We start from the raw sequence: 13455 nt of genomic DNA, 5'->3' as shown, positions 1-13455 counted from the left end.
TTGTGGCTCAGCAGGTTAAGAACCTGACATGGTGTCCATGAGGATCTGGGTTCAATCCCTGGCCTCTCACAGTGGGTTAAGGATCTGGTGTTGCTGTGGCTGTGGCGTAGGTCTCAGCTGCAGCTCCGATTTGACTCAGCCTGGGAACTTCCATATACCCTCCCTAAAATGAAAAAAGAAAAAAAAAATTGTTGTCAGGGATTTCTTGTGTGTAAGGGGACAGAGCGTGAGCAGTCCTGATTCTAGCAATTCCAATTCCAGCCATCCCTGGCTTGGCTTACCCAAGGAGAGGGCTTAGGTAAAAGATCATTTCACTCTAGCAAACTTCTTCAATTTCATGAGACAAGATTTGTATCCCATTTCCATCATGGAAATAAAAGCAAATTTGTGGGTCCAAGGATACTTTAATTTTCCATTTTAGACATTCGCTGTCATTCCAAATATCAGAATGAACAACCTGCCATATAATATTATAACTAGACTCCAGATACAGCTTCTTAAAATCCAGACTATGAATACCACATAGGCTCTCATAAAATCTCTCTTCCTGTTCCTAACACAGACTTAGGTTATTTAAAAATTTTTTTTCTAGAAAAATTTTGCTTTTCCTATCGTTTAAATCAGCCCGATTTAAACGATTCAGCTGAGCCTTTGAAATATTCCGCCCAGGTTGGTAGTTTATGGGTCGCTATTCCTCGCTCAGAGCTTCTGTGAAACTCCCATTCTCTGACGGAATGGAAGTTTCATGTTTGCCATTTTCGGGAGACAAGAGGTCTTTGGTCAGCCGTTTTTATTCCATCTGTACAACCCTCAGAGCTCATTCTGATTCAGGGCCTACGGGCTCCTCATGGTCCTGCCAGGCACGCGGTCCAGGCTGTCATAAGAATAAGGTTGGATAATTATGTCATGGCTGGTTTCATATCACTCTGCTTAACATTGTTCTGCATTGTGGGATTGGATACAGAGGCAATGGCACAAATCGACAAGCAAAACATACAGCCCAGTCCCAGACCTACACGCGAGAGTCCCACAACCCAATGTCAACGGAGACCAGAAAATCAACTCCAAACATATCAGGGTGCTTTTAGATCAAGGCTCTCAGTGTCGCTTCAGTTCTCCTTTACTTACCCCCACAGGTGTCAGGGCTCAGCCATTTGGGGTTTTAAAGAAAAATGCAGAAACAACCATTGCTCAAGGAATCGTGTGTTTTCCGTACCAAGAGGCCGAGTCACCAAACCCGAAATCTGAGGTTCTGCTTCATGCTGTGGATTTGGACAAAGCAAATTCTCATAATCCCTTGAGGATTACAAGAGAAATGTCCCCAAGTTAGAAATCATCTTTGGACCTTTGATAATATATTCCTTTATTTTCTCCTGTAGGTAGGGCGAGGCACACTTCCTTGCCACTACCGTTCCCTCCAAATTTGGTAGAAGTTTCCAGAATATGCGCAAGATTTCTCCCAGAAAAGTGAACATGTTGTATTAAAATTTAACTCCAAAGATGGTCCGGAAGAAAACCGGATATTAAATGTCCCTCTGGGACCCCATACTTTCTGTTAAGAAGTTGCCTCTTATCCATGCAGAATGCAGAACTGAAAGAGAATTTCACGTTCCTTCATCACCACGTGTTTTGTTTGTCCATAGTTCGTGTTTCTTATTAGTTTCTAAAGAAACATGTCAGAACACTGAAGGATGCATGTGGTCACCTGTTCTAACGCTTTCACATTTTTTGCATTTCTTTCTTTTAAAGCACAAGAATCTGCTGACATAATTTTCCTTATTGATGGATCAAACGAGACCGGAAGTGTCCATTTCGCAGTCATTCTCGACTTCCTTGTAAATCTCCTTGAGAGACTCTCAGTCGGAGCTCAGCAGATCCGAGTGGGGGTGGTCCAGTATAGCGATGAGCCCAGAACCATGTTCTCCCTGAACAGCTTCGCCACCAAGGCTCAGGTTCTGGATGCCGTGAAAGCCCTGGGGTTCCTTGGTGGGGAGCTGGCCAATGTCGGCCTTGCCCTTGACTTCGTGGTGGACCACCACTTCACCAGGGCAGGGGGCAGCCGAGTGGAGGAAGGGGTTCCCCAGGTGCTGGTCCTCATCAGCGCCGCGCCTTCTAGCGATAAGATCCGAGACGCGGTCTTAGCCCTGAAGCAGGCGAGCGTGTTCTCGTTTGGCCTGGGAGCCCAGGCCGCCTCCAAGGCAGAGCTGCAGCACATAGCCACCAATGACAACTTTGTGTTCACTGTCCCGGAATTCCGTAGCTTTGGGGACCTCCAGGATCAATTACTGCCCTACATTGTGGGCATAGCCCACAGGCACATTGTCTTGCAACCGCCAACCATTGTCACTCAAGGTACGTATGCTTTTCTCACCCTCTGGGTGGTAGTGGGGTGTTCTGGGGGTGGTTCTGTAGGAGGCAGGTGGGCACCTTGCAGCGTGACTCGCCTCAGGAGAACCTGTAAGTACCCACAGTCCAGTCCTTCCGAGGTGAGCTAGCTCGCGGGCATGGCGTCTGTGATGCTGCAGCGTTCCAGGAGAGCTGAGAGCTGTGAGTGTGTGGAGCATTCTCGTTAGAGCGTCAGCTGCCACGGAAGTGTGCTTCTAAGGCGGACTCGACTAGCCTGCTACTCTGAGGTCACCAACATCATCAAATGACCGACTTAGGCGGCAGTCATCCTAAAAATGGATCTCAGGGGCTCACTACCGTTCTGAGAAAATTAGGGAAACGGCATGGGCCTCGGAAGGTCGGCATGTGGGTGGAGGCTCAGGGTCAGGGGGAGCTGTCTCCCAAAGTCATTGTTGTACTGGTCTCAGGAGTGGCGCTGCTGGAGGTAAGACGTAACCAGGCTCTCACTTGTGGACTAGTTATAAAAACCTTTTTCGCCCCCTGTGCTTATTGAATTGAGGGGTAGTTTTTTTTTTTTTTGGTCTTTTGTCTTTTTGTCTTTTTTTTTTTTAGGGCTGTACTCACAGCATATGGAGGTTCCCAGGCTAGGGGTCCAATTGGAGGGTAGTCACTGGTCTACACCACAGCCACAGCAGCACCAGATCCAAGCCGCGCCTGTGACCTACACCACAGCTCATGGCAACGCTGGATCCTTGACCCACTAAGCAAGGCCAGGGATCAAACCCACCGCCTCATGGTTCCTAGTTGGTTTCATTTCCACTGTGCTACGATGGGAACTCCAGGAGGAGTTCGATTGATGGAGAAGTTCTAGAGTCCAGATGGAGGCCTTTTGGCCAAAGGGTTGGAGTCACTTAAAAAAAAAAATGAACCAAGTCACATAACAAAATACAGTGAACAAATGTGGGAGGTGAGAAGAATTGTTCAAAATATACCTAAGATCCCAGTGGTGCTCGATGCTGTGGCAGGTGAACACCTGGCACATCCAGTTTGCTACGTTCATCACGGGTAATGTCGTAAATTTTCTGTAGAGATATTATGACTGAAGGTATCAGGCCCAGTGCTGGGTGGGGTAGATTAAGAACTCGTGCAAAATTTACATCTGGCAAATTCTCTGGATAGTCCCAGACACCCCTCTGATTGAAATGTGATCTATGACGCTTTCCCTGGGCTTGCGTGCATTTGGAAACACATGGACAACTTCCCAAGGTTTTGTAAACACTGAGAAAGCACCACGGCTGCAGTCAGGAGCACATGGGCCTTAGGTCCTGGGTCTTATGTTAACCAGCTATGTGATCCTGGCCAGGCCGCGCACCCTCTCTGGGCTCCAGGGTGTTGAATTTATGACAAGGGGTGAAAAGATATTTCTGTCCCAGGAAAAGTGTCAAGCGCCTTTTTATCTCTGGCAGCACAGGCCTCATTTCAGCGTTTCCTAGTGCACGAGAGCGCTCACTCCCCACTTACACACCATCTGTAATCTTTGTGATCCTTTGTAAATAGAGTCCCCAACTATTCCTGGCTCTCTGCTATGGGCTAGACAGCACGCCAGGCACCTGAGACCCTGGGCTTGTCGGCTAGACTGATGTGGCCGCTGGCTCGTGACAGCATAATAGGGAGAGAGAGCATAAAACAACCAACCACTGAAAAACTACTCCCAGAGCGTGACCGTTGAGGACACCAGAGGGGCCTGTCATGGAAAGAAGTTGGGGGGATGGGAGCTGAAGGTACAGTGGCCGGGGAGGCGGGTCTGAGAAGCCGCGGGACAGCAGCTGGTGTGGAGCCGAGGGCACAAGCCTCCAGGTTCCAAGACCGGAGAGCCTGGTGCCGCCCAGAACTGGCAGGAAGAGGTGGGGCTGGAGCGCCCTGGTGCCTGGAAGCTTGGAGGTGCCACCGGTTTGGGGGCGAGCATCACTGGTTTTGTGTGAGCTCGCTAGGTTTGGGGGGATGGGCAGGGGTGAGGGGGTGGGTGGTAGTGTGGGCAGAGAGACAGGCCCTGGGGACTGTGCAGGGGTGTGCTGGCACCGCTGGGTGGGAAAGGAGTGGCCCAGAAAGGAGCCTGAGGAGAACAGGACATGAGGACACAGGAGCGGGAAGTGTCAGGAGCCGGGGGGAGGGCAGTGTCTGGAGGGGGGGGGGGTCGCCTGGGCCCCAGCTTCGGAGAAGCTGGGTAGGTTGAAGACCACCCCCCACCCCGGCTGTGTCTCCAGGGCCCATCAGTGGCCCTGAGGGTCCGCCTCCCTGGGGGTGTGTGGTGTACACGGAGGGGCTGAGGTCCTCTGGTGGCTTCTGTTTTCTCAGGGACGCTCACACGAGGCGTGGTGGTGAGAGGTTAGAGCAGAGAGCAGAGGGTGACGGGAAGGCGAAGCCCCCAGGCAGGTTGCGGGGCACCTGGCGGGATGACCTTCTCAGGAATGGCAGCGGCCTGGGCCATGTGAGGAGCAGAAAGGGGCAGGATGGAGCCTCCTCCGGGGCTCCTGACGTGGATTAGGGCGGGCCCAGGGGGCTGAGGGTGAGGCCGGGGAGCTGGGCTGCAGGCCAGGGGAGTGAGGGTGGGAAGGGGCAGCCAGAGCGAGGCTACAGAGACCAGGTCTCCATGTGGCTGACGGGGTGGGGTGCACGTGAGCTGGAGGGAGGAGGCCAGGCTGAGGGGGTGTGGGGCAGCCCCTGGAGACAGGAAGGCCAGGTGCAGCCCTAGAGGCAGATGCTGGGGGGACAGGTGGTCAGAGTCCCTGAGTTACTGAGGGGAGTCACCCGAGAGTGGGCTGCAGAGGAGGACAGCGCGGAGGAAAGGCCATGGGGCTGGACGATGGAGGAGGGCTAGCTGGGGACCGTCGGAGGGCGAGGAAGTCCCCGTCACCCGGCCCTGGCTGGAGAGGGCTGCAGGGGACGTGGGGTCCGCGGATGATGGTCGACAGGGAGATGAGGGCGGAAGCCTCGGGCTCACCCCAGCAGGGGGCTTCCCATCCAGGCCCGGCAGAGCCCAGGAGAGAGGGGAGAGGCTGGGGGGGGGGCGGTGGCATCTCAGCAGGAAGAGGCAGTCTCTTACGGGAGGGGGAGGGGAGGGCGAGCCTGGGGACCAGGCACGAAAGCGGACCTGCCTTTCTCCTCCTGTATCCCTGTGCTCTTTGCACCACGATGAACGCGGGAGCCTCTGCACGTATGGTCTCAACACCATCGTCTCTGGTACAGAAGGGGCGTGGGTGTGTGAGGGTATCCGGGCGTGCTCACTGTCCCTGTGTGTGTCCACAAGTCACACGTGTGGTCTGGGTGCGTGTCTTTCACGTACGCGTGGAGGGGAGGGGAGGGTGAAGGCAGGGTCTTGCTCCCAGGGCCTCTGGGCCCCCGGGAGTAGGGAGAACCCGTGTGTCCGCAGGCCTCTGTGGAATTCACTCTTTACACCACAACTTGAGGCCAAAGCAACGGTCCGTGGACGGTTTGTATCTACGGTGCGTTACTACGTCTTCCCCTGGAGAGGAGAGTTCGGACCCTTGCTGCCAGTACAGTTAGACGTCAAGTGAGACAGGGCTACCTACCGTCCTCAGACACACGCGGTGCTGACACCTCCTCCCGCGCAGATACTCGCTCTAGAAGCTGTCCTACCTCCCCGGAACCATTTATGCCCTGAGGGTCTTGGAAGCCTTCCCAGGCATCTGGGTCGGTGCTGTGGTCTGACACGAGCCGTGGGTCCCGACTCAGGTGGGCCGCCTGCTTGTTGATCCAGCAGGTGGACACGAGCTCATGGTCCCTTGGAGACAGAGCTCTTAGCGAGCGTTTATGCCTTGTGATTTGTCCCCGGGATTAGCGTAACCTTAGCGGTAACTTGGGGCCTTCGCCACACAGGTCTCTTGAAGAAAAATGCTTCTGTGCCACTTGCTGTTGTGACAGTGATTTCCTCTTTATAAGTTTACGAGGCCAGTGAATTGGTCTTCTTTCAGCCTTGCCTGAAACAAATCAAGGTGTGGACAGTAGACCTCAAGGGAATTGGAGTATTTATCTTCTTTTTGGTTTTGCTCAGTGACAGGTGTTGATGCAATAGAGATGGTGAAACACAAGCCCCTCTGAGCAGACGCGGGTTCCTTGTTTAATTGCTTGAGCTATGGCTTCATTCTGGCCTCAAAAACCCAAGCTCGAGATGGAGGGCAGAAAAGAGCTTTCTGACGTTTCCAGTGACAGTGTACTACACCGGTGTCGAGCTATAGGTTAAGCAAACGACATTGCCTTGGTGCCCCTCTTTCGTAAAAAGTGCTAAGAGTGGACGGGGGGTCGGGGGGGCCCCGCACAGGTGTGTGTTGTGACGCGTTTCCCCGGGGCTCCCATAGACTTGACACTGGCCAGGCGAGTGGGAGCGCCCGTCGGGTGGCGTTAGCTGTGAGGCAAGGCGTAGTGAGCATCACGCCGTCGGTGAGGCCACCCTCCTGACCTTCTCACGTTGCTACCTACAGTCATCGAAGTCAACAAGAGAGACATAGTTTTCCTGGTGGATGGCTCGTCTGCCCTGGGGCCGGCCAACTTCCAAGCAATCCGTGACTTCATTGCCAAGGTCATCCAGAGGCTGGATATCGGACAGGACCTCATCCAGGTGGCCGTGGCTCAGTATGCAGACACAGTGAGGCCAGAGTTTTATTTCAACACTCACCCCAACAAGAGGGAGGTCATGGCTGCCGTGCGGAGAATGAAGCCCCTGGACGGCGCCGCCCTGTACACGGGCTCCGCCCTGGACTTCGTTCGGAACAACATGTTCACCAGCGAGGCCGGCTACCGGGCGGCCGAGGGGGTCCCTAGGCTGCTGGTGCTGATCACAGGCGGTAAGTCCCTAGATGACGTGAGCCAGCCGGCCCAGGAGCTGAAGAGAAGCAGCATCATGGCCTTTGCCGTCGGGAGCAAGGCGGCCGACCAGGCTGAGCTGGAAGAGATCGCCTTCGACCCCTCCCTCGTGTTCATTCCCACTGAGTTCCGCGCCAGTCCTCTGCAGGGCGTGCTGTCCAGCCTGCTGGCGCCTCTTAGGACCCTCTCCGGAACCACTGAAGGTAAGGCGGGGAGGGGACTGACTCCTAACAGGGTGGCCTCCAGGCAGAGCCTTTGAGGCTAAAATTGCAGTTTTGTGTTCTGCTAAGAGATCTCTTAAATGCTGGAAACGGTAGCAACAAACAAGGTTTATCTGGGTTTCTTTTTACCCCGAGGTGGGAAATGTATGACTTGAGATGTCACGTGATACAGCCAGATGTCTTAAAATGCCGTCAGCTAAGGACTGTGTGACTGCCTTCAGGACCTGGGGCTGCCTGTCTTTGAAGCTTGTGACCGAGAAGGCTCCTTGGCAGTTCCGATCCCTCATGGGCTCCCAGTGTTCTGTCTCTACGGGGGACTCCTATTCAGCCTCCCCTTCCCATCCCCGGGACGTAGCCTAGCATCCTTCCTGGCCTCTGGAAAGCCTTCCTTTCCTGAGCAGACAGTCCGCTTCTAAATGGCCCAGACCCGACCAGCATAGGACATTAACCCTTTCCTCTCTCTCTAAGGGGTTTCCTTCCATGGGAAAGTGTAGTTATGGGAGGAGTGTGTGCAGATAAAAAGACCCCGTGGTTGTCCAAGCCCTTCATTGGTTATGGTTCTCGGTGAACAGTTATTTTAAAAAACATGATGGCTCTGAGCTTACAGACTGAATGAGGGCCATTCACCGTCCTTAACGAAGATGAATATCACAGACACAAGCTTTTCTGCCTCACGCACTTGACCACTGGCAGAATGTTTGATGCATGACCTGTGGTGCATGGATGCATGCCTTCTCCTCAGGTTCTCTGTTCTCCTCAAAGCCTCTCTCTCTCACTGATTTCCCTAAAACTTCCGATCCACACTTGCATAACCAACTTCAGGCTGATAAAATTAGCTGTTGGGTTTAAATTTCAGTGAAACATCAGAGCCGGGAAAGAACGTGGGTTTGTTTAGAGGCATGTGTTGGAGAAAACCCTCTGATCTGAGAATGATGCTTTTGCTCCTTCCTGAGTCTGACCTCAACCAAGCAGACCAAAGGGTCTCTTTGCATTTTAAGGTGTTTCCAGGATCATGTGAGCTCACTCAGGATGCGTCCCCATGGGCACTGTGTGGGTCACTGCCTGGCAATGCCATGCCCCCTGGTAGAAGAGTCTTCATAGGGAATGACAAATGGGCTGCCCTAGAAATGTTTCAGGATGAGAACAGCCTGACTTGGGTGCTATTTCTTAGCCTCAGGAAACTCATGTTCTCAGTTAATTTCTGATCTATCTGTAAGTGGAATCTCTCTGTCAATGCGTAGAGGGCATCTCCGGACCCAGTCTGGCCCAGATAGACCTGGCTGTGACCCTGGTCACAATGCAGAAGGGCACAGCGCCCTTGTAAAATGCATTTCCAGGGAGAGATGCTCTGTGTCGAGGATTCTGATCATTTGTGTCGGTTGCAAGCCTTCTAGCTTTGGCACTGTACTTCTCTGTGAGCCACCTAGGTTTCATACACTCGGCTACGAATATGCCTCACACACACCGGCCCCCACGGGAGAAAAATATGCAGCCTTTGGCCATATTTTGCGAGATGGATGTGCTTTGCCCCCTGATTTTCTCTGTGTTCTCCATGTTGGCATGTGTGCCCGGGCTGTAGGCACACATGATAAGACCCTCCGGGGCTGTGTACGTCTCACTTTGTCTCCTGTGCTCCACTGCAGTTCACGCAAACAAGAGGGATATCATCTTTCTTTTGGATGGATCTGTCAACGTTGGAAGGACCCGTTTCCCTTACGTGCGGGACTTTGTAATGAACTTAGTTAACAGCCTTGATGTTGGAGGTGACAATATCCGTGTCGGTTTAGTGCAATTTAGTGATACTCCGGTCACGGAGTTCTCCCTAAACACATACCAGACCAAGTCAGACCTGCTGGCTCACGTGAGGCAGCTGCAGCTGAAGGGGGGCTCGGGCCTGAACACGGGTGCGGCCCTAAGCTATGTCCACGCCAACCACTTCACCGAAGCTGGCGGCAGCAGGATCCAGGAACAAGTGCCGCAGCTTCTGCTCCTGCTCACGGCCGGGCCATCCGAGGACTCCTATTTGCAAGCGGCCAACGCCCTGGCACGCTCGGGCATCCTGACTTTTTGTGTGGGAGCTAGCCAGGCCAATAAGGCAGAGCTTGAGCAGATTGCTTTTAACCCGAGCCTGGTGTATCTCATGGACGATTTCAGCTCCCTGCCCGCTCTGCCTCAGCAGCTGATTCAGCCCCTAACCACATATGTTAGTGGCGGAGTGGAGGAAGTGCCACTTGCCCAGCCAGGTAAAGCTCTCCCCCTGCTTGGGGCCCCCTCTCCCCCACACCTCTCTGGTGAGCAGGTGGCCCCATCTCAACTCCAGAGCGGGATGACGAGTGGGAGAAAGACGATGGCCTCCCTTTGGTTGAAGTATTTTGAATGGGGGCTTGGGACGCAGTGCCGCAAGCTTAGACTCTCTGTCTAAAGGGTCTTCGTGAGTGAAAGAAAGTCTAGAAAATCCATCTTCTGTTCTTCTCATGGTACTCCACCCTCGCTTCAGGAGTTTTACTTGTTTACATTTTTGCCTTCCTGCTTGTGAAGATTCTGGAGTGCCAATCCAGATGGAAATGGGAGAAAGAGAGAGGGAGCAAGATGGATTCCCTTTCAGACAAGAGTCTGCCCTGGGATCACTAAAAATGCAAATGGCTTTCTTTCTTTTGTCTTTCTACAGCCACACCTTCAACATATGGAAATTCCCAGGCTAGGGCTTGAATCGGAGCTGCAGCTGCCGGCCTATACCACAGCTGTAGCCACCCCAGATCCAAGCTGAATCTGTGACCTATGCCGCAGCTTGCAGCAATGCCAAATCCTCAACCCACTGAGTGAGGCCAGGGATTGAATCTGCATCCTCACAGAGACTATGTCAAGTTCTTAACCCACTAAGCCACAGTGGGAACTCCTGGAGGTGATTTTCTTGATAAGACTTTTTTATGTTCCAAATCTGCTGTATCCAGAAAGCTGTTTGTCTCAAACCCAACAAAGGCTGTATCTTTATGTCACGGTAAAATGGTTTCCCAAGGAAACCTGGGTGAGGATGACGGTGATTATAAATGAGCAAGGCTGTGAGCTGTGGACCCATTAGATCTGCCAGCTTGCTGACCTCACACAGATGGGTAGCAAGACTCACCCAATCGAAAGCTAATCAAAACAGTTCTAAGAACTGTTTGAACTGAAAATAGTGTTCAAGTAACCTGTCGTAGCCCCCTGTGGGCTCTTCTCCAGTTTTCTGTCGTCTGATCATAGCAAGTTGGAAATCACGGACGGAAAACCTGGCCCCCAGAGTGATAATGGATGCTATTTTTGGTTCTAACCTATAACTTCAAATTTAATGTACAGAGAATCCAATTAAAGCATCTGTGACACATACCCACATGTCAGCTTAGTTAGACTTGGGTGGATAATCCATGTCAGCCTTTGTCACTAGAGAGATCAGTTTTTAAGCAAAAGGACAATAGGTCCATATTTGCAACAGTTCTGTTTTTTAACAAATTGAAAACACTGTTTGCCTAGCACGATTGCGACCAGATGCAGGAACAGAGCCCTCTGGGCTTTTTTTGGCTGGCTTTGTTGCAGATGCTTGATGCTTGGTTGGGCAGGCCAATCTGGTTGCTCTAGTCCCGTGCAAAGACGCGCTGCTTTGAAAGGGGGCATTTGAGTGACAGCAGTGCGGGTTTCCTCCTCCCACGCTGGTATTGTGATCATCAGATGAATTTTATGAACGCCTGCTACCAAAAGCTGGTGGCGCTGGGCTGAGGGCAGTCTGGTGCCTGCTGCGTTCCCTCCCCTCACTGTGTCCTAACCCACTTTCGTTGTAGAGAGCAAGCGGGACATTCTGTTCCTCTTTGATGGCTCAGGCAATCTCCTGGGCCAGTTCTCTGCTGTCCGAGACTTTCTCTACAAGGTCATTGATGAGCTGGACGTGAAGCCCGATGGTACCCGGATTGCAGTGGCTCAGTACAGCGACAATGTCAGGATTGAGTCCAGTTTTGCTGAGCATCAGACTAAGCCCGAGATCCTGAATCTTGTGAAGAGGATGAAGCTCAAGACAGGCAAAGCCCTCAACCTGGGCTACGCCCTGGACTTTGCACAGAGGTACATCTTTGTGAAGTCCAATGGAAGCCGCATCGAGGACGGCGTGCTTCAGATCCTGGTGCTGCTGGTGGCGGGAAGGTCGTCAGACGGTGTGGACCGGCCAGCCCTCAACCTGAAACAGAGCGGGGTGGTGCCTTTCATCCTCCAGGCCAAGAACGCCGACCCTGGGGAGTTGGAGCTGATCGTGCCATCCCCCGCATTTATTCTGGCTGCAGAGTCACTTCCCAAGATCGGCGACCTTCAGCCACACATCGTGAACCTCTTAAAATCAGTGCAAAATGGGGCACCTACACCAGGTAAGGCACAGAACTTCTGGTTGCTTCTGTAGCCCAGTTCTCGAATGCATGCGTCAAGGATAGGCCGCTGGGTCCAGGTCCTGAGAAAGAATCCCTCCTTGGTTTCCAAGAAAGACAAGTGGTTTCTTTAGGAACAATGGAATATGACTTTTCTTTCCCCAGGTTGACTCTCTTATCTTTTCTCTAGGGTGAAACAGGAGAATCTTGGTGATTATTTTTAAGGACATTAGAATGTTTCATAGTAAGATACATTATATGCCACTGGAGAGTCTCCTACTAAGGGAAGTAAGTCAGAAAGAGAAAGACAAGTACCATATGATACAATGTATATGTGGAATCTAAAATACAGCACAGATGAATCTATCTTCAGAACAGAAAAAGACTCACAGACATGGAGAACAGACTTGTGGTTGCCAAGGGGAGGGAGTGGGATGGACGGGGATTTGGGGTTAGTAGATGCAAACTATTGCATTTAGAATGGATAAGCAATGGGGTCCTGCTGCACAGCACAGGGAGCTATATCTCATCACTTATTACAGAAGACGATATGGGAAAAAGAGTGTATACATATGTATGACTGGGCCACTTTGCTGTACAGCAGAAATAGACAGAACATTGTAAATCAACTCTAATGCCATTTGTTTAAAAAGAAAAAAGGTACATTATAAAGATTTAGACATATCAGTGGTGAAAAATCCTTTTTTAAAGAAAAACAACTATTTTTACTATACACCTAATCAAAACCATATAACATGGTTACCTGAGAGATGCAATGCTCTTCCTCTTCATATTTTCGCAATATCTTATTTTAAATGGGTCTCGATGTGTTATATTTCATTTGCTACATTCATTAAAAACACAAAGCATAAATTGAGGCAGGCACACCGCCATTATAAACAATGCATGAAATTTTTCAGGTGCTAATCTTCATTCCCATGACTTCAGGTCTAACCACTTTCCATTTGGTGATAAAAATGCAGTATAAAAGAGTAATTAATTTCACATATAATCCCTTTGATTAAAAAATGGAGCTTCCTCCATTGACTGTCGGGCTCACTGGCTGTTGGTTTGGGGTTGTGAACTGGATGTCTGCGTTACATCCCTCCCACTGATGCCCTGTGGCCTGCAGAAAAACCTTTTAAAACCTTCTGTGTTTAAAACAAGGATGGTGGGAGTGCCTGTTGTGGCGCAGTGGAAACCAGTCCGACTAAGAACCATGAGGTTGTGGGTTCCATCCCTGGCCTTGCTCAGTGGGTTAAGGATCCGGCATTGCTGTGAGCTGTGGTGTAGGCCGGCAGCTGTAGCTCTGATTCAGCCCCTAGCCTGTGAACCTCCATATGCCACGGGTGAGGCCCTAAAAAGACAAAAAGACAAAAATAAAAAATAAAATAGAATAAGGATGGTCACGCAGACTCCACTAGCCTATATTTTTCCCCCGCTGCCAATGTGTCTTTTTGAGTAGAACTTCGAAAGTTAGCAATACTTCAAATGCTGAGATGTCCTAAAATAAAAGGACTACCTCTATGTATCGGGGCATAAATTTCCTATTGCCGCCTCAACAAATGATGACAAATGAAATGGTTTAAAATGAAATGGAGGAGTTCCCATTGTGGCTTGGCAGA

The 13455-nt window shown here is 51.3% G+C and overlaps 1 protein-coding gene across 4 annotated transcripts in view; it reads left to right on the top strand.

The window, feature by feature from the left end:
* COL6A3 (collagen type VI alpha 3 chain) overlaps positions 1–13455 on the top strand; it is a 91950-nt gene that overhangs the window by 25491 nt on the left and 53004 nt on the right. Inside the window, exons 4-7 of one of the 4 annotated variants that reach the window (XM_047773847.1) lie at positions 1750–2352; positions 6846–7430; positions 9092–9691; positions 11261–11833. In XM_047773847.1, coding sequence (XP_047629803.1) covers positions 1750–2352; positions 6846–7430; positions 9092–9691; positions 11261–11833 — 2361 coding nt within the window. The remainder of the gene's footprint in view (positions 1–1749; positions 2353–6845; positions 7431–9091; positions 9692–11260; positions 11834–13455) is intronic. The other 3 variants (XM_047773850.1, XM_047773848.1, XM_047773851.1) reach the window with 3 other exon arrangements.

Source organism: Phacochoerus africanus, chromosome 3 (genome assembly GCF_016906955.1).
Source record: "Phacochoerus africanus isolate WHEZ1 chromosome 3, ROS_Pafr_v1, whole genome shotgun sequence".
NCBI lineage: Eukaryota > Metazoa > Chordata > Mammalia > Artiodactyla > Suidae > Phacochoerus > Phacochoerus africanus.
Note: the sequence above shows the minus strand (reverse complement) of the source record. Positions and strands in the feature narration are given on the sequence as shown.